This window comes from Culicoides brevitarsis, chromosome 1 (assembly GCF_036172545.1).
Source record: "Culicoides brevitarsis isolate CSIRO-B50_1 chromosome 1, AGI_CSIRO_Cbre_v1, whole genome shotgun sequence".
Classification (NCBI taxonomy): domain Eukaryota; kingdom Metazoa; phylum Arthropoda; class Insecta; order Diptera; family Ceratopogonidae; genus Culicoides; species Culicoides brevitarsis.
The window spans coordinates 8,407,890-8,434,424 of NC_087085.1; the positions used below are offsets into that span (position 1 = coordinate 8,407,890).

General features: G+C 25.7%; 1 protein-coding gene across 1 annotated transcript; it reads left to right on the forward strand.

The window, feature by feature from the left end:
• Nucleotides 1-3,044: 3,044 nt before the first annotated feature.
• LOC134837193 (uncharacterized) lies at nt 3,045-25,126 on the forward strand. Its single transcript, XM_063852559.1, is given in 8 exon segments — nt 3,045-3,122; nt 18,501-18,665; nt 19,029-19,236; nt 19,295-19,439; nt 19,651-21,363; nt 21,365-22,583; nt 23,081-24,266; nt 24,987-25,126. Coding segments are annotated over 8 exon segments (4,854 nt in total).
• Nucleotides 25,127-26,535: the final 1,409 nt, after the last annotated feature.

Sequence of the window (26,535 nt, forward strand, 5' to 3'; positions counted from 1 at the left end):
AAAAGGTTTCAATTTAAACTTGAAGAAAATTTAAGTAAAATTTCATGTTATTTTAAAAGCTTTACGATGTGATAAAATGTATTAATTTTCTGTTTTCTTGTTTTTTTTTTCAGAAACATTTTTTTCTCGCATCACATAACTTTTGAGTTAGATGAACATTATTATTGAGTGAGGCTCCAAATAATGATGAGCAATGAGTATTTGAGTAAATGCAATAATTTAATTGGATTTTATTTTAACGGCGGCGTCTTTCCGAATAAATTACAAAATACAAGACAAGACTCGTTATTAAGCATGTCGTGAATTGTAATTTTGTACTTTTCACTTTCTTGTAAGAAGCAGAAGAAGAAGAAGAAGTTGTTTTGTACGACGAACGTGTTCTTAACAAGCAAACACTTTAAGCTATTTAATAAATCCTTTATCTTTTATACATTATTCAAGTCCATGTTTTTGTCACTCTGAGCAAATTTTCGTAGAGATTGTCTTGTTGCTGTTGTCTTGTGTGTGTGTGTGCGACTAAGACACAATTTTCGGATAACTTACTTGTTCTTGTTGTTTAAAACAGAAAGTAATCATTATATGATATTTTGTTCGGAAATGCGGACCATGTTGAAAGGACTTTAATTAATAAAAAAAAATTTTTTTCAAAATATTAAAGATTTTCAATTTTTTCAAATTTAATTCAAAAATTTTAATTTTTCAATTTTATTTTTCAAAAATTGATTTTTTGAAAATTTTATTAAAAATGATTAATTTTTTCAATATTTTATTTAAAATTTCTCAAAATTTTATTAATTTTCATTTAAAAAATTTTCGAAACATTAACTTTGGTATTAATAATGATTTTTTTAGTTTAAAAAAAATTATTTAAAATTATGATGTTTATCAAAAATTAATTAAAATTAAATTAAAATATCTTAGAGATAAAAAATATCAAATTAAGTAAGTGCAAATTAAAAAAAAATTACATCTCAATTATTTCCATTTTATTTTTATTTATTCATTAATTATTATTTTTTCTTTATTTTATTTTTATTCATCAGTGCAGTGCCAATTAGTGGCAGAAAAGTTATTTACAATTTTAAATTTTAAATAATTTTGTTTATATTTTATTAATTTTTTTTATGTGTTTTAATTTTTTTTAATTTATTTTTTTAATTATTTATTTTTTTTTTTATTTTTTTTTTTATTTTTTTTTTTTTTTTTTTTTTTTTTTTTATTTATTTTTTTTTTTTATAAAAAGTCAAGATTATCGTCAGTTTGATTAAAAATCTAATTGATTAAAAAAAAATTAAAAAAAGTTTAAGAAATTTTATGAAATATTGAGAGTTTTAGCAATTTCTGACAGAAAATAAATTCAAACAGCTAAAAACAGTAAAATATTATATATAATTAAAAAAAATGAATTTCAAAAAAATCGTTTAAAAAATATTTTATTATTTTTCTTTCAAAATGAACTAAACATTAACAAAAAATTTAAAATATCTTTAAAACACACTTCAAAATATTAAAAATCTACTTGAATAAATTTCAACAAATATTTGTTTATCTTCTAATTTAATTAGTACCAAATTTTTCCGCCAGGGGATCTTGTGATCGAATCAGATCTTATTCTAACCTCAAATTCTTAATTATTAAAAAATAGTAAAAAATTAAATCTCTTTCAACTCGTACCGCACCAAGTCATGAAATATCTTGCATATATCTCACTTTTAAAATATATATATTATATGGAATAATACTGAATTCATTCAGTTATTTAACAACAACAAACAAAACTTTGAAAAGTCACTTAAATCTTATAAATGGTTACAGATAAGTAAGAACTGTACACAAAATTTCGTATTATATTAAAATAATAAAATACAAAGAAAAACACAAACGAAAAGGGTGATGCCATCACATAATGTGCTCTGAGATATAGATTTGTTCTACTTAGTTTGCAATTAAACTTTTAAATAAAATTTACTGCTTTTTGTTGTTCGTTCGTTGTATTTGTCAAAATTGGAGATTTTCTACCACGAATCATTTAACATATACATAATATTATAAAATTTTTGAAACTTTTAAACAAATGCGCCGTTCTTCGTGAGAATTTAGTTGGGCGAAAAAGCAGGAAACCAATATAATTTTATTTATTTGTGTTTTGCAAAATTTTATTGTTTCAAATATTATGGCGCGTGTTTTTTTGAAAATAAATATTTGCAAACACAAAATTTCCGAACAAATTCAATAACATTCAGTAAATAAATAAAAATTATTATTACTATCGAACATTTACTGCAAAAAGAGCATAACACGAGGAAACATATTGTCACAACTGTAGCGGCTGTGATTTATTCTAGTTTTCTAAAAACTTTGTGCTTAGAGAGAGGATTTTATTTATTTGCCCGAATAAAAAACGTTTAATATGCAAATAATGAAGATTTCGTATGTTGGGAGTGCAAAAAAAAAACATCGCGCGCCTTGTAAGATAAATCGTTCTTTAATTCTTTGTCGCATTAATGCCCCGTTTTACTTCACCCTAACATCTGCGAGGAAATTTTGCACGCGACGCGAGGTGTTTAATTTCAAAAGTTTATAAAAAAAACGAGAGGAAAAGAATGAAAAAGTTGTCTCATTCTTATCTAATCTCGCCTAATTTGTTATTACAAATCCACTTATTTGTCTTCATTTTCTAATCATTCGGTACACTCGGCGCAGAGACGAGTGACGTGATTATCCCGCGCGCAAAATTTGCCAAAAGAAAAGGAAACTTTGAGGATTACGAATAATTTTCACGTTTTTTTCGTGTCATTTTCAGAAGATTAGGTCGAAATGTCGACAAAAAAAATGTCAAGCAAGCCAGATTTGTCATCATTTTTTTGCTACATTTAATTTTTTATTGGACGAATTACACAATTGCTCGTTCAGTTGAAAGTATTTCGAATCAATTATTCGTCAATCGTGAATTTCAGTTTGGTTCAGTGCAATTTCTGGTTTCAACATGAGAGGAATAATATTACTTTTGGTCGCATTTTTAGCCGTTTTAGTAGGAGGTCAAGATGATGGAAGTTATTCTATGGAAGCAGAAGAAGATCCACAAATGCGACGGAATTTTGCTGAATGGCTCGATAATTTGGGTAAGACAAAAAAATTATTTTATATTTTTTTTTATAAAAATTTAACTGATGAAATTTTAACTTAAATAATAAAATATTTTTAAACACTTTTTTAATTTTTTTTTTATAAATATATATTTTATAAATATTTATTTTGCTGAATATTTATAAAATTTAAAAATATTTTAATTTAATTTAAATAAAATTAATATAAAATTTGGCGGAATTTTAAAAATTAATTTAATTATAATAAAAATAATTAGCATAATAAGGTTGATAAAATTATATTTTGTCTTTTTTTAATGTGTTTGGGATATTTTTTAAGAAAGAGTTTGAGTAACAAACTTATAAAAAGTAAGAAATTTCTTAATTTTGTTACAATTTTTGATAATTTTATACAAAAAATAATAAAAAAGATTAAATTTTCTGTTAAAATCTAGTTAAAATAGATTTTTTTATTATTTTATTTTTTTTTAATTTTTTTGAAAATTTTAATTTTTTATTTTAATATTTTATTTAATATTAATTTATTATTGTTATATTCATTATATTATTATTTTTTTATTAATTTTAAATTATTTTAAAAATTGATGCACAAAAATAGAAAAAAGAAATTAAAAATTGTGCCTTTCATATTGCTTGATATTCAATATCCTTCCTAATGAAATTCAAAACATTTTTAACTATTATATTAGCTTTATAATAATTAGTTATAATTGGCTAATTAGTTATAATATATATTTCGATTTTTAAAAACAATCAAATTTTAATAATAATGTATCATATCACAATTTTCGTAAAAATTTAAAAAAAATTTTTTTCATTTATTTTTAGTCAATTTTAAATTAAAACTTTTTAAATTAATTTCTTCCAAAAACTTTATGTTTTTTATAGTTTTTAATTTTTTTAATTATAAAGATTTTTTTAGTAATTAAATATTTTCAATTTTTCATCCTTAATAAATTTACGTTGCATTAACTTCAAACTTTTTGTTTTGTTTTTTAGATGATGACAATCGAAGAACCAACATGAAAAAGGACGTTAATTACGAAAATGAAGATTATGTCGAGGAAAAATAAAAGATTTAATGTTTCCGGACGGTTTCGATCCGCCGACCTTATGCGTGTCAAGCACACGAGATACCACTACTCCACGGAAACATTTTCGACTTGACACGAATTTGTGCCTTTTATTTTTGCTACATGCCCGTAACTGCGAACAAAACGAGCTACCTCGTTGTGTACTTTCCCCATCCCCCCATTTGCTTCGTTGAAGATGTGCCAAAAATGTACATGCTATATAATTTACATGTCTTTCGCATCGCGTCGAACATCACATATTGAAACATTTTCCACAAACAGACACACGAGCACAGGTACAAATATGATAATTATCCATGAACCATATTTAATTAAATTAATCAAAATAAATGTGTGTTCACGTCCATTAAAATAAGTTTGATGATGCAAGTGAAAACAAACACGAACGCACACACAACAAAGGTATTATTATTATTTAAATTACGTGAAATGCATTAATTAATTTTGCCATAATTTTAATTAATATGCTTTGATATTTGAGAGATCGTGTCTTTTGTGTGTCTCTGCATCGAGCGAATGCGCGTGTTCTTGTATGTTTGTGCCATAACCAGTTGCAACAATATTATCTGCAGTATGAAAATTACGATATAATTAAATCAATTATATATGAAATTGAACACACACGCACACACACAAAATGCTTCAATGAGGCATATCATGTGTCTGTGATGTGACTTTGTTAAGAAGAATGCTTCAGCGACATTGTTCGCTATTGATTTTTATTTGCATTGTTCTATTTCCGACAGTTTATGGTGAAAAAAGCAATAAAAAAATTTAAAGAAATTTTTTGACGGACAGAATTAAATAATTTTTACAGTTTTTTTGGTCAAATTTAAAATTATTTTTTTTATTTTATTTTTTTAACATAAAAAACATTGATTAAAAATAATTATTTATTTCAAAAATTTTTAAGTTTTAAATTTAATAAAAATTAATTAAGAAATTTCAACATTTTCATTTTTCTAAATATTTTACTATAATTTTCTTTTTAAATTTTATCATATACAAAATTTCGCTTCATTAATTAAAAATTATTTTAATCTTCAATTACTTGAAGAAAAAGTCCAATTTTATTCATTTTGATGAATTTTGAAGAAAAAACTATATTAAAAAATCATAATAATTTAAATACCTGAATTTTAAGTTATAAAATAATTAAAAATGATAAATTAGAGCCGCTCTGATAAATTTTTATCCATTTGGAGCAAGATTTGACAAAAATTGCTTTGACACAGTTTTTGACACAGTTTTTTTTTCTCTTTATTTAGTTTTCAAAACAAAACTATGTTCATTTTTTAGAAATTGCTTTGACACAGTTTTTGACACAGTTTTTTTGTTCTTGATTTAGTTTTCAAAACAAAACTATGTCAAAGGAAAAAAGTTTTTTTTTTTGATTAAAAATGATAAATTAGAGTTTTTGATTTAGTTTTCAAAACAAAACTAGAAAAATTTTTTTTCAGTTTCAATTTTTTAGCAGTTTTGAGTTAAAAAATGATTAAAAATGATAAATTAGAGCCCCCTGATAAATTTTTATCCATTTGGAGCAAGATTTGACAAAAATTGCTTTGACACAGTTTTTTTGTTCTTGATTTAGTTTTCAAAACAAAACTATGTCAAAGGAAAAATTTTTTTTCAGTTTCAATTTTTTAGCAGTTTTGAGTTAAAAAATGATTAAAAATGATAAATTAGAGCCCCCTGATAAATTTTTATCCATTTGGAGCAAGATTTGACAAAAATTGCTTTGACACAGTTTTTGACACAGTTTTTTTGTTCTTGATTTAGTTATCAAAACAAAACTATGTCAAAGAAACAATTTTTTAGCAGTTTTGAGTTATAAAATGATTAAAAATGATAAATTAGAGCCCTTCTGATAAATTTTTATCCATTTGGAGCAAAAATTGCTTTGACACAGTTTTTTTGTTCTTGATTTAGTTTTCAAAACAAAACTATGTCAAAGGAAAAATTTTTTTTCAGTTTCAATTTTTTAGCAGTTTTGAGTTAAAAAATGATTAAAAATGATAAATTAGAGCCCCCTGTTTTCAAAACAAAACTATGTCAAAGGAAAAATTTTTATCCATTTGATAAATTAGAGCAAGCAAGATTTGACAAAAATTGCTTTGACACAGTTTTTGACACAGTTTTTTTGTTCTTGATTTAGTTTTCAAAACAAAACTATGTCAAAGGAAAAATTTTTTTTCAGTTTCAATTTTTTAGCAGTTTTGAGTTAAAAAATGATTAAAAATGATAAATTAGAGCCCCCTGATAAATTTTTATCCATTTGGAGCAAGATTTGACAAAAATTGCTTTGACACAGTTTTTGACACAGTTTTTTTGTTCTTGATTTAGTTTTCAAAACAAAACTATGTCAAAGGAAAAATTTTTTTTCAGTTTCAATTTTTTAGCAGTTTTGAGTTAAAAAATGATTAAAAATGATAAATTAGAGCCCCCTGATAAATTTTTATCCATTTGGAGCAAGATTTGACAAAAATTGCTTTGACACAGTTTTTGACACAGTTTTTTTGTTCTTGATTTAGTTTTCAAAACAAAACTATGTCAAAGGAAAAATTTTTTTTCAGTTTCAATTTAGTTTTCAAAACAAAACTATGTCAAAGGAAAAATTTTTTTTCAGTTTCAATTTTTTAGCAGTTTTGAGTTAAAAAATGATTAAAAATGATAAATTAGAGCCCCCTGATAAATTTTTATCCATTTGGAGCAAGATTTGACAAAAATTGCTTTGACACAGTTTTTGACACAGTTTTTTTGTTCTTGATTTAGTTTTCAAAACAAAACTATGTCAAAGGAAAAAATTTTTTTCAGTTTCAATTTTTTAGCAGTTTTGAGTTAAAAAATGATTAAAAATGATAAATTAGAGCCCCTCTGATAAATTTTGATAAATAAAAAAATGTAAAATCCGCTTTCATAAAATTTTTGAAACACATGAAAAATTTTCCTTTCAACAAAAAAAAAATCTCTCGTAATGCGCCAAAATTGTGGCAGAAACGAATATAAATTATTATGTTTTACATCATAAAAATTTAAAAACATAACTTCCCTTCGATACATTTTACAACAGGCACGACACTCGTCTCGAATTATTTTTTTTTGTGTGCCGTAAAGAAAAGATTATTATCTGAATAAAATAAAAATATTTGTACGATCAGCCAAAAACTGTTCCATTTTTATTATTAAATATATATAAAAAAAAGTGAAAAAAAAAAAATATAAAATAAAACACAACCGACATCCGAGTTACTGTTGTTACAAATCATACTTAAGCTATTCATGAGGTTCGCTTGTGTCACATTTATTTTTTGTAAAATATACAGTTCTTCGGTGACTTAAGAGGAAACAGCACGGCAGTTTGCTTTAAAAATTTAAAAATAAAATATGAATTTCAAATACTCCTTTTTCCTTTTGCTTCACTGGCATGGCGCTGTTCATTACCATCTACGTCGCGTTACATTCCGAACTCTCCATTTTTTCCCAAATGATTAAAAATGGGATTTTTCATGCAGCAGTAGCAGCAGCCGTTTTACGTTGAAACAAATTGAGAGTATCATGAATGTGTTTTAAATTTGTAAAAAGCTGGCAATTTGTATTCATTTTTAGAGGCAGTCTTTGTGCCGTTTTTCACATATTTCTCTCCGTATCCGTGTCATGTGAATGATGAGAGATTTGTCGCAACATGAAATGCATGAAAAATTTTTTTACAACCCTCCTGTCCCTCATTCGAGCAGATTCGCAAATTATTATTGAGTTTGATGTTTGCCGAGTCTGAAAAAAAGCAAAAAAAAAAGTAGAAAGTTATTGTAACACAAATAAGTTTTCTTAATAAAATTATTCTTTTTTTATGTTGCATACCATGCAATTATGTCTTGAATCTTGTCTAATTAAAATCGTGAATCTTATCTGGAGTTTTCATCATCGTCTCTCGTGCACGGAGTAGTGGCGGCAGAGGCAAACATCGCATCTCATAATAAAACGATGAAAAATTTAATTAAAAACTCTTTGAATAATTATTTTATTATATGCCACACACAAGTGCATGGGTATCTTCGAGAAAATGAGAGAGAAAAAAAAACTAAAATAAACGAGAAGATTTTAAGGCTTTTATCGCTATATTATTACTCATTTACCGCTACACCTTGGCATTTGTATGACGATAGACTTGCAACATATTTTTTTCTGCACTTCACTTTTTTCCATTCTTTTTTTTTTTTGAGAAAAATTATTAAATATCTTCCTCTTAAATCTCTTCTCTTGTACGCACGATGGAGATGTACACAAAGAACGGATGCAAAGATAAGAAATTGTGTTAAATAAGACGGGAGAAACAACACTTCTTCATCTGTTCTGTTCGGTACGGAAAGAAAAGTGCATATTTTTCCTCGTTTTTCCATTGTTGCTAAAACAAAAATTTTAATTAATATCTAAATAAAGAATCAAGGAATGGAAAACTTGGGCTTTTCTTCTTTTTTGGAATTTTATATAATTATTAATAAAATATGTATATGATAATTTTTTTCGTTTACTTTTCATTTTAAAAGTTTTTTCGAGAGTATTTCTAACTTATTTATATGAATTTTGTAATGAGCAGTATCGTTTAAAATTTTAATTTTTACCAAAAGTTTTAACTTGAAAAATTTTTTAAGAAATTATTTAATTTTTTTTTCTTGGTTAAATTTAATTTATTATAATTAATATTATTTATTATTATTAAAAAAAATGATTAATAATAAATAATAAAATTTAATACATACATTAATAAAAATTAAATTTTTTAAACTAAAATTCTTAAAGAAAAACGAATATTTGTTAAATTTTAATTAATATAATTTTTAATAATAATTTTATTAAATTTGGTTTAAAAATTTAAAATTAAAATTTTTTTTTCCCTAATTTTATATATAAGATAAAATTTCTTGATTAGATTTAATATTTTATTATAAAGAAAAATAATTGAATTTATTAAATTTTTTGAATTTTAATTTTTAATTAATTTAATTTTAATTTTTTTTATAATAATTTTATTAAATTTAAGTCAAAAATTTTATTAATATTTTTAATTCATGTTTTTTAATTTTTTTTTATTTGAAACATAAGATAAATCTGTTAATTTTTTTTTATTATTTACAAAATAATTATTTTTTGTGACAATTAAAATTCTAATTTTGTTAAAGTTTTATTTTTTATTAAAACTTTTTATTTATTTTTTTTTAATTTCAAACATAAGATAAAATTTCTTGATTTTTAAATTTTTTAAAATTAAAATTCTAATACAAAATAAAATGAAAAAAATTTGTATTATTTTAATTTATTTATTTATTATTTTTATTTTATTTATTTTAATTTTTAATTTATTTCAATTTAAAATATCAAGTTAAAACTTAAATTAAAAATATTAATAAAATTATTATTTAAATTTTATTAATATTTTTAATTTAATTATTAACTTGATATTTTTTTGAAATTTTTTAAAATTATTTTTTTCTAAATTCTAGAGTTAAATTATTTTTTTTTTCTTTTTAAAAATTTGTATTAAATTTGGCAAACTTCGTTGATTAACACAATTTTTGAATTTTTTATAAATTTATTGTCATAGATTTTTTTATTAAAATACTTTGATAATTTTTTGGTAAAAATATAAAAAAAAAACTAAATTTCCGTTAATTATATTGTAGGAAATTCGAATTTATCATCGCAATAATCAACATTAAAGTGCTTCATGTGAGCAGATATAACGAAGAGAACACCAAAAATTAGCATGTGAGCGACAGATCGGATGTCATCTCCCTAGATGCACAAATCATTTTGCGTGTATATCCATGTCTATTAATTGAATCTAACACCACAAAATTTGTTTTTGAATGTTGGTCGTTTATTGCAAGCAGCAGCACGACGACGACGACGACGACAAGTGAAGCAACAAATATGGAATATGATATCATAATAAATAGCTCTATGACTTAGAAATGTTGCATTTCTCCCATTATTATGGAGGCAGGCGGCAGGCAAAATACGCACAGCGTGACGATAATAGGCAACGAGCTTGTGCATATCGTGAATTAGAGAGCGAGCTGAGGGACTCAATTGGATATTTTGCACATTATCGTGCCAGAGAGCAATGCTGCGGTCACAACACAAGAATTGTTGTTGATATAATATTTAGAATGTGCTCGTCGTCGTTGGTGTGTGGCGTTGCGGTTTCATGTCTAAAAAGCTGTAGAAAACAAATTGTCATCGCCATGTGTGTCGTCGTGCCTCGTACTTGTTGTTCGAGTGGCTTGTTTAAATTTTCACACACACACACGCCAAACAATTATTATAAATAAATAAATACGGGGATTTATTTATCTGGGCAATTTTCGAGTACGTATGTAACAAATGAATGATATCAATTCACGCGCGCACAACATATTTCACTGATTTCCCAATTTATGGTGACTTTACAGCAAAATTAATTTGCCTGTCCAAAAGTTAAAAAATATTTTTTTTCTCAGCACTTTTTTTTTACTTTATTTATTTGTTTGTTTACACATTTTGCGCACACACACGAGTATGCCTCACTCACAAATGCTGCTTCAGAGGACATGTGAGGAAGATATATAAACGCATTAATTTTAGGCTTTACCAATTTGTCACACCATCTGATGCCGCAATGATACGCAATGAACATATAACAACAACAACAAAAAACGAGGAGAGGCAACAAACGACAACACGGTATCACAATTTATTCCGGATAAATTTTAATTGGGAATTTGTGTTGAATTTATGTTTGCTTTTCTCCATGTTGTGTTGCTTGACGTTGTTATCTGTTTTTCGAGAAATTTTTCAAATAATAATCGGAGTCCTTCAAAATTTTTAATTTTTTTCAATATTATTATTACTTAAATGATGAAGAAAAAAATTTTTAATAATTTTTTTTGCAATTCAAAACAGAAGTTTTCACTTCTATTTTTTTGAAATTGAGACATTTTTTTAAACCATTATGATATATTTCTCCTGTTTTTCGAAAAAAAAAATAAAATAATTTTGGATTTTAATAAGAAGATCAACATTTATTAAATAATTGACTTAAAAGTTATTTAATTATTTATTTTTTTTTATTTATTACTAAACTATTTCTTTAATAATTTATTTATTTTTTATTCAATTTATTTAATTTATTATTTTTTCAATCAGTTAATTTTTCACGTTATTTTTCAATGGTTTTGTTGAATATGTTCATTTAATTAATTTTGTTTAACGATTTTTTTTATTTTTTTAACTCAAAAAAATTAAAGAAAAAAAATATACCTATTGAATATACAAAAAATAAAAATTAAAAAAATCTTAATAATTTTTATTATTTTTTTTTAATTTAATATTTAAATAATTTTAATAAATAAATATATTTTTTTAAATTTATTTTATTTTTTTTTTTATCAAAAAAAAAATTTTTTTAATCAGTTAATAAATAAAAAAAAAATTATATTAAATTATAAATAAAAAAATAAATTAATTAAATTAAACAAAAATTCAAATTAAAAAATAATTTTCATATAATATTTTTAAAATAGTATTTAAATTGAATATTGAAAAAAAAATAATTTTTAATACAAATTATTATAACTTACACGAAAAAAATTTCAATTCAATAATTTTTTTCCAATTCAAAATTTTCGCAACGAACGGTAAATGCATGCGGCCTGCAGCACGGCAAAAATAAGTCTAAACATGATATGCAAATCCCATGAAATTGGTTTTGTATTACAATTTTTTATATAACGATTGGGGGATTGGACAGCAAGGCAGCAGCAGCTCGCAGTCAGGTGAAGGTTCAAATTCATTTTCTCTTCATCTCTCACCGTAAATATGCAATAAAATTTTTATAATGTTACCAACAAACAACCCCTTTCATTGTTCCGTATTCGCAGAGAGAGAAAAAAAAAATCGAAATCGAAACAAAAAAAAATTGTATATTCACTTGATTGATTTAAAAAGTCAGCATAAATAAGCCAACCAATTTTACCTGGACAAAATCCTTGTTTACGTGTGTGCGAAACGAAGAATATTTTGCAGAAAATACGGATAAAAAGGGACATCATTTCATTTTATATGCATTAGATTGAATTGGATTTTTATATCCGTACAGTGGAGATGTAGACATTGACAACTAAATTGGCTTCTAACACAACACTGGAAGGCATTATTTTGTCATTCTTTTTTTTTGCGTCGGTTATTCTTTTTTTTTATTTTTCGGGTGAAGAACAGTAAAAAGTGAAGAGTATGTGTCGTCAACTCAATTATTATTTAAAAAGAGACATGGTTTTTGGATTTATTTACATGCCGGCATAACATGGGTCGGCTCCCATTCATCGCGTGTGTTACCATCGTGATTGACCCGAAAAAACACTTTTTTTTGTTCTTTTCTTGGAATTTAAGAATAAGTCGTCGTCGCATAAATTGATGGTGAAACGACAAAGTCGCGGATGGAGAGGAGCAAAACGGTAAAGTTATTTTCATAAGCGAAAAGGGATAAAAGTAAATCCTTAAAAGCATTTTAAATCAGCATAATGTATTTTTCAATCTCATGAGGGCATTTGCTTAAAACAAAATTGACATGTAAAAGATTAAGTGAAAATGTCTTTAGTTTCCGTTTTCTGCGTCTCTTGAATGCTTTTTCTCTCTTTTCTATAATAAAAAAAATACAAAAAAGGTTCTGAGAGAATTTGAATTTTTAAGTAACTAAAATGATCGAAAATAGTGAAACTCAAAAGGTATTAAATAAAAAAAAATATTTTAAAATAAATTCAAATAAAAAATATTTTTATTAAAAAAAATATATTTAGGTATTTAATTTTTATTTATTTGGATTATTTTAAAAAATTTTTAAATTTATTTTAAAAATTTATTTTTTAAATTTTTTATATTAATTATTTAAAATTAATTTTTAATTTAATAAAAAAAGTTTTTTAATTTATTTAAAAAAGGTAATAAATTTTATTAAATATTATTTTTTTTTTTTAATTTATTTTGATAACAAATTTTAAAATTTTTTGAGAAATTTTGTATAAAACTTTAATATATTTTTTAAAAAATTATAACTGAGAAATATTTCATTTAAAAATCACAAATTTTTTTAAGTCAAAAAATATTAAATTATCTTAAAATAAATATTAAGTCAATGAAAAAAAATTATTTAAAATATTAAAAAATATTTTATTATTTATGAAAAAAAATGTTTTAAGAAACTATTTGACTTTTGATTTAATTTTTAAATTTTAAAGCAAAAAAAAAATAAAAATTTTATTTTCAAAATTAAATTTTGTTTGTTAAAATATTTTATTTTATTTTAATTTTTTTATTTAATAATTTATAAAAAAAATAATTTCCTCAATGTTGCTTTTTATAAAAAAAATAAATAAATAAAAAATCAGCTCAAATAAATTTCACAAAATTTTAATTAATAACCCATAAGATGCCACTTGGGGTCAAAACTCATTTAATGTTAATACTTGCCAATATTTCTACTTTTTTTAAAGGGAGTTTTAATGCCAGTCAATTTATCTCCGTCCTCCATTCTACCTCATTTGAGCAAAGTTAATAAAAAATTAATGTCATCATTATTCATGATTGGCTCGTTCTTCATCGTGCGAGTTCTTTTTTTTTCATCCAAAGTTGACCTGACTGCTGCTGCAAAAAAAAAACGTCGAACGAGAGAAATATTTAATGTGAACACGTAAAAAAATTATCATGTGAAAAATAGATGGAAAACACATCAATATTCCCCTGAATACATTAAATCTTATAAATGTGTGTCCTTTATTTTCGATCAAACTTTGCTTTTCGCAAAAACATGCGACGGAGAGAGAGAGCCCAAGAAGCAACGCCATTAGTTGGCTGTTGTTGTTAAACTAAAGTTTTCCCCGTAAGTACATTGTGTGTGTGTCGTACAAGGAGGTATTGGTAATACATCAAAATATGTATCTAAAATCTATCTTATGTTCTTCTCGCAAGACACAGACAAACATTTTCTCGTGTAGGAACGCGAACGGGAGGACCGTACATAACCCCAACAAACAACAAAGTGAAATGCAAGAAAATGCTTTTAAGAATATTGAAAATCTTATTCCAAAGTGACCGATATATCATTCACTTTGTCGAGTTTTTCGTACAAAAACGACCGATGTACGAATTCGTTTCGTACGAAATACGATAAAATTGAATACAATGGTCTGTATTATTATATTACAAGCATAACTGAATGCACTGCTCTCCGCACATGTAAGAGGATAGGTTATTATTGTATTTCTTAAAAGCAAAATAATAGATCAAATGAAATAAACATGAACTTTATCATATATGGACTTTCAATAAAAGTTCGTTAAGAAGATTGAACAAAAAGTCCAGATATTTACAATAAGAGAAATTCTTATCTCGCAACGTTAAATTTTTTAAATTCAGAAAATTTTTAAAAATAAAAGTTTACATATTTTTTTCAATAAAATTTTCGTCAAAATGTCTTTTAAAATTGTCTTTTTTAACCCCAAAATTTAAATTATTTAAAAAGAAAATATTTTTAAAAAATTTATGAAAATCTTAAACATAAGCTTTTTATGAAAATTTATGATAAAATCAAATTAAACTGTTAATTTTATATTTTTCTAAATTTTATATATTTCTTTAATTTTATGATATTATTTTAATTAACTTAATTTAATTTTTAAATATTTTTTTAAATTAATTTAATTTTATTATAATTTTATTTTATTTATTTTTAATTTTATTTAAAATTATCTGAATTTTAAATTAAAGGAATACAAATAGAAATTGAAAAAAAAATTATTTAGGCACAATTCATTATTTTTTTTTTACAAAAAATAGGTAAAAAAATTTTTTTAAAGTTAATATTTCTCTAAAATTATTTTTATGATAGATATTTTGAGAATCAGACTTAATATTTCAACAAAAAAAAAATATTTTGTTTTTTTTTGAAAAATTTTAAATTTTGCTATAATTTTATATTTATTTTTTATCAAATTTATTTGGATTTAAGATTTGAAAAAATGTGTAGATAATTATCAAACATAACGTTAAGAAAAAAATTAAATTAAAAATTAATTAATTATTTATTTTAAAAAATCACTAAAAATGGATTTTTTAACAAGATCTTGTAAATTTGCTTTGATTTTTGGCTATTTTTAATTAAAAAAAAATAAATGAAAAATATTGAAAGCCAAAATTTCATATTTTTACGTATGTCAGTTAAAATAACTTAAGAAATATTATTTTATTTATTTATTTTTTTTTTTTTCGAATTGAGATGTTTTTTCTTGTAAAACGAGAATTTCCAAAAAGGACCCATCTCTGTTGTATGTGTAATTAATTTCCTCTGCTTGCATGCGTATCCGAAATTATCTTCGCAAAAAAAATAACAAATCTAACCTGCAAATAAATCAACGAACATTTGTTAATTTTCCCGAAGGTACAAATCGCATTCGTAAAAATAATTATCTTTTTTTTCTGCAAAGCGGCCTTGTAAATAATTCAACAACATTCCCCCTTTGTTGTCCGATTAATTAGTGTTCGCGTTCGAGTTTTGCTACTTAATTATTCCGTTTTGATCGTCAGAAACTATTTTAAACAGTTGACTGAAAAGTGTGTGCGCGCCTAAAACAACACAAAATTTAATAATGTTGCCCGAATACCGTCACAAAACATTATCTGCAAGTCAGCGAGTAAATTAACAAATATCTGTGTACTTTTTGCAGTGCGTTATCTTGTGTGTGTGCGGAAAAACATCAAACGAAATTAACTCGAAAACAGTGAGTGTGTGGCTAGCCAAGCTAAGAGCAACCGTTTCGAGCTTTATTTACACGTTTATCGACAGTCAACCAGGCAGGCAGGTCCTTTCTTGCATCCATAAAATCACGCAAGTGTAAGCAAAGCACGTGTCAGTTTAATTTTCGTGCAATATTTTGGACTTTCACAGTTGCCATGCGGAGCTCGATCATCGATAAATATAACTTTTGGGCCGATAGCGAGGCGAAATTCCTAAAAAGAGAGAGAAAATGAATAATAATTAAACTACATTACTCACTATTACACGTAATCTGGCTCGGTAGTGTTTAGGTAATGATGTGAATTTTATGCAAATACACTTGCACATTCGTATCTGGCAGAGCAGGTGTAGTAAATCCGCTTTATTTGATTTTCTTCCAATAATAATTTTAATGCGATGCCATCGATTGCCGCAGTACGAAAGCGACTCCATATTGTTTTTGCAGCTCATTTACTAATTAAAACACCGACAATGCAGGGCAAACATTCCTTCCGTTCACACGCAAATCCAATCCGGTTAAGCTCGTGCGGAAAATTGTTTCGCAAGCTATTTTTTTGGAATTTGGATGTTTAAAATTCATCTGAAATAAAATCTAAATTAAAATTTTAATTAAATTAAAAAAAAAAATAATAAAAAATTTTTTTTATTTTAAAAAATTATTTAAAATTAAAATAAAATAAATATTTACTGTCTTAGTTAAAAAAAAAATGATTTATTTTAAATATTTTTATAAGAAAAATTTTATTACATAATATTTAAAAAATAAAATTAATTTTAATTAAGCTTGAAGAAACGAGGCTCATGATACCCAAATATCGTTATGGACCTTGCAAGTTAATTTTTAACCCATTTTTGAAAAATTTTAAAGCTAAAAATAAATTTTGAACATAATTTCTGTAAAAATATGCCTCATGACGAAAAATATGAAGAAAAAAAATAAATTAAAAAAGATTATTAAAGTAAAAAAAATCAAAGCAAAAATTTTTATGAACAATTTTTAACCACGTATAATTTATAAAATTAAAAAAAAATTAAAATTCATTGTCAAAAAATTAAAAAAAATATAAATTTGGTAAATTAATTAAATTAAATGAAAAAAAAAATATTTTTGATTTATTTAAATAATTGTCAAAAATTTTAAATATATTATTTTGTGTACACAAAAATTGTGAAAAGTAATTTTTATTGAAATTCTATTGCAAAACAAGTTAAAGTTTAAATTAAAAAAAATCAAAAATTTTTACTTATTTTTATTTATTTTTACAAAATTTATATATTTTTTTATTTATTTTGCATTAATTTAATTTCGATATTTTTTAAATTTGCTAAAAAACTTTTTAAGCCAAAAATTTTATTAAAATTTCAGATATAAACAAAAATTGACTTACCTTTAATTTTTTCTGTTAGAATCATTTAATCGGAGAAAAGTGTATTCGAAAAAAAATTGTTTACCGAATCATTCATGTCACCTACATATCTGCCAAATGACCCGTAAAGGTTTTAGTGTTTAGTATAAATACGAAAATTATGATAATTTTCCCAAAAAATTACCAAAATTATATTCGGAGAATATTGCGTTGCTCGACACTCGAAAGCATTTTCTCTCCATATTTATTACTCAATTGTGGCTTACGAGGTTTTGAATGTTGCAAAATGATAATTATGGTTGGTTGATTTGCATTTTATTGCCTTATCTTTCACTATGCATTAAAAATTCCATTGAATTATTTTTTGCAGTTTGTGCCGAATTTCGGTTTGGAGCCCGAGAGACTTTAATTGCCACAGAATGTGCTTAAGCAAGCAGAAGGAGCCAAATTAATGAGATTCGATAAGCTGCTGTGCTATTTATAGAGAGCGAATTATTCCACATTATAAATTTCCATGCACTTTCATTTAAATTGGGCACCATGCAAATGCTGTGCCAAACAAGACAACATTTTGCCAGATATCTCTCAATAAATGGTAATTAATGCCACAAATTTGTTGTGAAACAGTCTTTGTTTGTGCGCCAAGTGGTTTTTGTTGTCTCTCGACTTTGATCTCGTTCTGGATGAGTGGCGGAATATTTTTCCTCTCTCTCTGGATTATAATGAACTTCCCTTGCAATTGGATTGCAAATGAAAACGACAAACAAACGTAATTTCGATGCAATTATGTACAAAAATTTACTTTTGATAAAGAGAATTTATATTGCTGATTTAAAGTCAATTTGCAATTTGTGCAAATCGTAGTTGTCGTTGAAACGCATTGACAAGAAAATCTTTCGTTATCGAAATTTACAGTGAAAAAAAATGGCAAATAAAAAAATATTTTTTCCTTTGGATGATGAAGAAGCAGTTTTCATCAATAACATTTCAAAGGTGAGAACGTGGATGCCCTCAAAGACACGCAATGGATCAAAGAAATGCATCAAAGTAAGAAATTTCATCAATTCTTTTGAAAAACTTTTTTAAATTTTATTTATTTCTTCAGAAAAATTCGAAAAAAATTATTTCTCTTGACTATTCGCGTCAAAAGTCATCGAAAAATGAGGAAATTCTGCACATTCCAAGTCCGTTAATTAATTCTGAGTTGAGACCTCAACCAGCAAGTGAGACTTCAAGTCAAATTTTTCCATATCTTCAATCGCCATCGCTTGTAAGTTTGATTTTTCCTTATTCTAAAATAATTTAATTTTTTAATTTTAAAATTTTATTGTTTTTCATTATTTTTTTAATAATTTATTAAAATTAAATTAAATTTAAAAAAATTAAAAAAAAGTTGACTTAAATTAATTTTTTTATTAATTAAATTAAATTATTTTTTAAATATTTTTATAAAAAAATATTTTTTTTTTAATGAATTGATTTAAATTAATTAAAAAAAAAATTATAAGAACGTCTAAAAATAATTTTTTAAATTAAATTTAAAAAAATTAATTAATTAATTTTTTTTTATATTTAATAATTAAATAAAATCATTTAAATTTATTAATATTTTTTAATAAAAATCTCTTTTCAGATAAATTTAAAAGCTCCTGACGTCAAAATTTGTTTAAAAAATCAAAATGATGTTTCATTGGACAATTTGAAGGAAAACCCGCGTGAAAAACAAAAAGAATTAAATGCATTGGATGACAAATTTTACATTTACGATAAAAATGGATGTTATTACGCAATTCCAGCGAGTTATAAACGAAAATCAACCAGAAGATCTACAATGAAAAAAAGTTAGTTTTCCTTTGCTTTTTTTCTAAATTTTATAAATTTTTATTTTTTTTACTTTAGTTTCAGTGACTCCTACGCCTAAAAATTCGTTCGTTGCTCCAAACGTTCCTGAGAAAAATTTAACAGACTGCAAGCTTGAGTTAGGATTTCCCGTTGGTATTGTTGTTGGTACTTTTTGCACTTCAGACGAGCAATTTCCTGAAAAGTAAGTTTTTTAATATTAATTAATTGAATTAATTAATTTAAAAAAAATTAAATTTAAAAAAATAAACTAAATAAAAAACAAAAATTAATTTAATTAATAATTTTTTAATTAAAAAATAAAATTATTTATAAAAATATTTATATATATAAAATCATATATAAAAATTATTTAATGCATTAAATAATTTAATTTTTTTTATTATTTTTTTTAGTTTTCGCAGCAAACAAGGTCTCGCATGTTGCATAATGGCATTCGCATATACGTACATCAAACCAGAAATGTCATGGAAAGCTGAAACGCTTGACGCCATTCTCGTCGACGGCAATCAGCTTTACGGAAATAGCTTAGACCGCAGCGGAAAATCAGATGAACTCTCAATGCAAAAGTTTTACGTGAAAAGTACACGATTCGAAATTGCTTTTGAACCAACATTCAATGGAAAATTACTCAAAACGCCCGACATTTATACGGGTCTCAAAAAATCCCTTCGCAAAGAAAAAAAATGCATATTTCAATGTCGTGACGTCACACTTCTCATATGGAAAAAATCCTTTGGATATTTCGTATTTGATCCAAATGGTCGAGATCCAGTTACGTGCGAATCGGGCAATCAATCTGCTTTGATTTTACTTCAAAAATTACAGAATGTCGCGCATTTCATCGTAAATTTATCAAAATTAAATGGAAATTTTTCCTACACTTTGATACCATTAAAGATGAAAAATCTAAAAAATCCCGCGAAAAAAGTTGAAGAAATTTCGTGTGAGTCAACGTATCATGTTATAAATCCTTATAGAGCTATTTTGCGATGTGAACTTCATTTGAGACATCCGAGCTTTGGAAAAAATAGAAATCAACAATCGATGATGATGTCAATAACTTCTATGGTATATTCAAAAATTATACCTTCTAACTCATGGACATCGTTAAATCTGCAAAAAATCATGAAAATTGGCGATGAATTGCATCAAAAAGTGGCTGGAAAGGAAAATATTGATTTAAAACATTTACCAAAAATTTTAGAAGTTGAAAATTTCTCCGCAAATTTACATTTGAAGCCATTTTTCGAGACTTTTGACGAAGAATTCGCAACTTTACCAACAGAAAATCGCCAATTTTTGCTCCAAGTCAGTCAAATGTTCTTCGCCGTGTGGAGTAACAATCAAATTTATTACCTTTTTGATCCGTATCCCAGAGATGAAGAAGGAGGCGTTTGCAACGACAAATTTGGGCAGTCTTGCGTCATCATGTTTAGTCGTCCTGAGGACCTATGGAAACATTTTCACAGCAATATTCGTCAAATTCGACCTTTGGATAAAATTTACTTACATGAGATCGAGATTCAAGATTTGAAAAAATTGGAATCCTCGTCAGAAAATCAAAATGAACCTAAAAAAGTCAATTTTGAACCACAAATCAACCCGAGCAATGAGACTTTGGTACTGGATTCGCCTTTTTCATCCCTCACAAAAGTCACGAGTGATCCAAAAATAGTAGAAAATTATTCAACAACGCCATCTATTGACTATTTATGTGTCACAGAGGCTCAAAATCTAATTGACGACGTGGTTCTTCCTCAAAGTCATGTTGAAATTGCATCTTTAGATGTTGCTCATGAAAGTTCCATCGAAATTTTCGAAGATTCTGATACTAAATCCTCTTCTAATGCGGTTGTTGCTAAAAGAATTCTCCTAAAATCCGATTTAGAAAAGTTAAAAGCACAAAAATATCAAATTCGACACGAAAATATTGCCTTACCTCATGACCAGTGTCAATGCCAGCGAACGTTAACGATGAGCGAGGAACAGTTGCTGCCTTCAAACTTCAAAAAAATGCCTGATGGGAGTGAAATTATCTTCGGCTCGAAAAATATCCATCAATTCGTCAAAAGTTTAAAGGAAATTTCTCGATTTTCATCGCTCGTTAGCAATCTCAACACTCGTCGTTTCCTTCAAATATTCAATTGCCTCATGGAACTCGTCAATTGTGGACTTTGTACTTGAAATAGCTGCCGAATTACAAGTTTTAAACGACATTCCAGTGATTCAAATTGGCAACAAAGAATTCCACATTCAAATTGACCCCGTTGAAAAAGTTTCATACAAAAATTTGAAACAAACTCTCCTTGCCACGAACATCAAAAAAATAATTCTTCAATCAACGAAACTCCAAATCGCCATAATTCGTCGCAATAATTTCTTCTACTTCTTCGATGGATTTCCATGCAATCAAGTAGGCATGCGAAATGTGAATGGCGTTGCTTGTTTCATGCGCTTCAAGTCTCTTCATGCGTTATTGCGAAGAATTGACGCGAATTTCGGACAAATTGAATTAACAGATGAAATTATTTTGTGTAAAATTGCACTTTTAGGAGATGAAGAGTATCCAAATCCATCAAATTCGACAAAAGAAGAAATTATGAAAAAGGCAATGCATGAAAAAACGTATCGAGAATTACTGAGACAACAAAAATTGGAAGCTGTAAAGGCAGAAATTGATCAAGAAAGAAATCGAATAAAAGAATTTCGAAAATTAAAAGGACTTGAATATGTAGATTCTGATGAATCGATGGAAGAAATATCAGAAAAACCCAAACAAATTATTCCAAAGAGATTTTCAAGCGAAAAAAGATCAACTTTAAAAATTGTTGAACAAGAAAACGGAGAAAATTCTTCTAGAAGTGAAAAAATAACGCAAAATTCGACAAAATCTAGTCGAAATTCGAAAATAAATGATCAGGAAACCACAAAGTCAGGAGAAAACAAGATAAATTCCAATGAAAGCATTGACAAAACATCAAAAATAATTTCTGGAATACCCACAAAATCAACTATCAACTCCAAAGAATCCCTCAAAAACGAAAATCCTTCAACAATTAAATCTATTTCGAAAACTGAAAAGTCAATCGACGATTTTCCAAAAATTTTTGGCTCAATGGCTTTGCGTGAAAGATGTAGTTCAACAGGAAATCGTGTCAGAAAATGCTATTTTACGTCAATTTATGCTCTTATGTTTGTCATGCACCATCCGCTGCAGCAATGGACAAGTTGTGATGTCGATTTTTGTGTGAAAAAGGGCAAGGAATTGTTCAAAACTTTAAAAAATCGAGAGATTTGCTCAAAACGAGAGATAAAGGATATTCTGGTAATTATTTAATTTTCTGTCCCATTTAATTAAAATAATTTATCAAGAAATTTATTTTTAAATTTTATTTAATTTAATTAATTAAAATTAATCTAATTTTATTTTATTATTTTTTTTATTAATATTTTTGACTTGATATAATTTTATTCAAAAATTGATTAAAATTTTTACAATTTTATTAATATAAAAAAAATACAAAAATTAAAAAAAAATAATAAATTATTTAAAATTAAATTAAATTAATTTTTTTCTTATTTAATTTACATTTTAAAATTTTTTTTTTTTTTCAATTAAAATTTTTTCTGAAATTTTTATTTTAATAATTACAATTTTAATTTTAAATATAATTTTTATTTTTTCAATATAAAATTTTTTTATCCTAAGTTTTTATAAATTTTTCTCAAGTAAAACAATTATTTTAATAATTTTTTTTCGGGCAAAAAATTTTAAAATAAATAATTTTGGTATAAAATAATAATTTTTTTTTATAATTTCAGATCAAAAACATCGTTTATAACATTTTTGTCTTAAAAGTCAACACAAAGCTGTCTCTTAAAGAATTTTTATTGTCTTGCAACTTACGTTACTTCATTTTACAATTCAAAAATTGCTGTTTTGGAATTTATTGTGACAATAGTTCATATCACATTTTTGACTCATATATTGAATGTTGCAACGAAGAAACATTAACGACTGAAAAATCTGCCGCTTGGGTCTGTTGCGCTGACGTTAATGAAGCCATGAAATATTTTACCAAACGAGTGATTAACAAAGATTTCGTTCCATATAAAATACAAATTTTCCATCATAAAAAGATTCCCATGAAGAAACGGGAGTTTTGTTTGTCTCAAGCAGAGTCACAATTACCAAGTGATAAAGAATTTTTGGACCAAATTGGGATTTTACCATCATGGAGTCGTTTGAATGCAATTTTCCGTCGCAAATGGAAAGAATTCGACATTGAAACGAGTGAACTTTGTTCCCTTTGGGGCAACATTAGTCCCTGTATTCCGTATTTCAACAATTCATGCAAGCAATATTTGGCTTTGAACGCAATGGCGATCGGCATGTCGTTTTTGTATCCGGTAGACGAGTGGAATAGTGAAATTTTGGATTCGATTGTCACTCATGGAGATCGTTATTTCACGGAATCCATGGAAAATATGGCATCCAAATGCGATTTTGAGTTTGTCCATTTGAATGACAGCTACGAATTGAGTAACGAAATTTCTTTGAAGTTTACTTACACGCCGATTGTTTGCGGAACAATTTTCGAAACGAATTTACGGGACTTTGATTTAAGTCGTGCACTTGTTTTCTTCTTTCGCCACAATAAACACGGAATTTTGTGCGTGAATGGTAGAGCATTGGCAATTGGACGAGAAAAAATGTACTTTATGTATGATTGTCAGAGCACGGGGAAACCTCTTTTTGCGGAAAATCAAGGCACGACGTACATTTTACGCTGTTGTACGATGAGACAGTTGCTGGAATGTCTTTTGGTGACATTAAATATTCGCAAATATTCCGTAAAATTTGTCATTTACGGAGTTGAAGTCAAAGCAGGAGATGATAATGAAGCCAAATTTACTGAAGAAATACAAGAAAGTTCTGAGGAAGAAATTTTCGAAGACGATGAAATTGAGGATAAAATTTCAGAAAAAAATTCATCAAAGGAAAAAAGTCTTTCAAACAAAGAAATCGAGGAAGAAATTTCAGAAAAAAATCGATCAAAGGAAAAAAATCTTTCAAACGAAGAAATTTTAGAAAATAATCGATCAAAGGAAAAAAGTCTTTCAAACGAAGAAATCGAGGAAGAAATTTCAGAAAAAAATCGATCAAACGAAGAAATCGAGGAAGAAATTTCAGAAAAAAATCGATCAAAGGAAAAAAATATTTCAAACGAAGAAATCGAGGAAGAAATTTCAGAAAATAATCGATCAAAGGAAAAAAATCTTTCAAACGAAGAAATCGAGGAAGAAATTTCAGAAAAAAATCGATCAAAGGAAAAAAATCTTTCAAACGAAGAAATCGAGGAAGAAATTTCAGAAAAAAATCGATCAAAGGAAGAAAATCTTTCAAACGAAGAAATCGAGGAAGAAATTTCAGAAAATAATCGATCAAAGGAAAAAAATCTTTCAAACGAAGAAATCGAGGAAGAAATTTCAGAAAATAATCGATCAAAGGAAAAAAATCTTTCAAACGAAGAAATCAAAGAAGAAATTTCAGAAAATAATCGATTAAAGGAGAAAAATCTTTCAAACGAAGAAATCGAGAAAGAAATTTCAGAAAAAAATCGATCAAAGGAAAAAAATCTTTCAAACGAAGAAATCGAGGAAAAAGTTTCTGAATACAAAAGTAAATCTCAAATTCTAAATGAAACAAAAAATATTTCAATTGAAGAAACGAAAAAGGCACACAGTGAATCCAAAGTGAAAATAAATTCTAAAGAACAATCAGCCCGCGAGTCTAAAGAGAGTCAAAATGATGAAAATTCAGATGTTGAAAAACCTTATGTACCAACTTTGGATCCCAGAATCTGATTAACCCAAAAGGAAATTGTTTTCGGAATCAATTCATTATAAAAATTATTTGTTAAAAATAGAATTAAAATATAACAATGATCTTTAATACAAATAAGTGCACCTGTAAACTTCGTTCAACCCGTCGAATATATTTTTAAAACCCTAAAACTATGCAATAGATAAATTCTTATGAATATGAATGTTCAAAGAAAGAGGACAAAGTTGACCTCCACGTATAAGCTTAACTGAAGTAAAAATTAAACTTTGAAACTTCTTCCGAAACATTTTAATTAACATATGTGTTTGCTTTTCTTAATTAATAAAATATGCTTAGTTTGTGCTGAGGAAGAAAAAGATTTGCATATAAGAACAAAATAAACAACGAAAGAAAATGTTTGACCATTCAAATGTCCATACTTTCTGCAAAGATAATTTATTCTACAATTTTCAACACTAAAGAAATTATACAAAAGTGACCAACACACACACACACACACAACTTTCTTCATTATAAATATTTGATTGAAACAACTTTAGAAAAGTCAAATAAATTTTGCCTTCAAGAAAATCACAAGACACACAAAAGAAAAGAAATTTCATATGAAAATGGAGAGATGAGATGACCAAAAAGTCAAACTAAAACTTGATTGAAAATGGTTTTGCCAGCTAAATTTAATTTGTGCACATCATTTTACAAACAATGTAAAATTTTGGCCTCCAGCCTCTTGTGCTTTCAAATAAGTCAGAAATCTGTAAGAACATATAATTTTTTAAAAGAAAAAGGAATGATTTTCTTTACAACGTATTTTAATTAAATTATTTAATTTTCAATTTGATTTTAAAGGATAAAGATTCACTGTTTGTTTATGTGATTTATTTTCAACATGAACAATTATAACCAGAAATCAAAAAAAAAACTTAAAAAGGTTGAAGTCAGCAATTCAAAATTTTAACAAATGTTTTGAAATACATACATACTAAAATATCTTTAAAAAAATGAAAAATTTGCCAAAATACAAAAAAAAATAAGCTGTGAATTTGAATATTTCTCAAAACAATTAAAAATTAATGAAAATGTGTCATATTTTCCAATAGATAATTAATTTTATTTTTTCCTAATTTTACAGATATTTTTCAATGAAGAACTAATGAGTTACTTAATATGAATGTCAAACAAATCAGAGTGATAGTTGCTTTCCTTCACGGTCATGCAAGATTAACCAAAAATTGTGCTTTATGAGATACAGAGGATCAGTTGACTACAGAATTTGGTTTTAAGCAGAGGAAACAGCTAAATATATTCTTTGTGATTTTCCATATTTATAACAAGGTATAATGATGAGTTTTGGTAGTATGAACTGAATTTTACGAGCTTTCATCAAAGAATGTTCTTGGATGGATTGCAAGATGGGATAATTAAGAAAGTA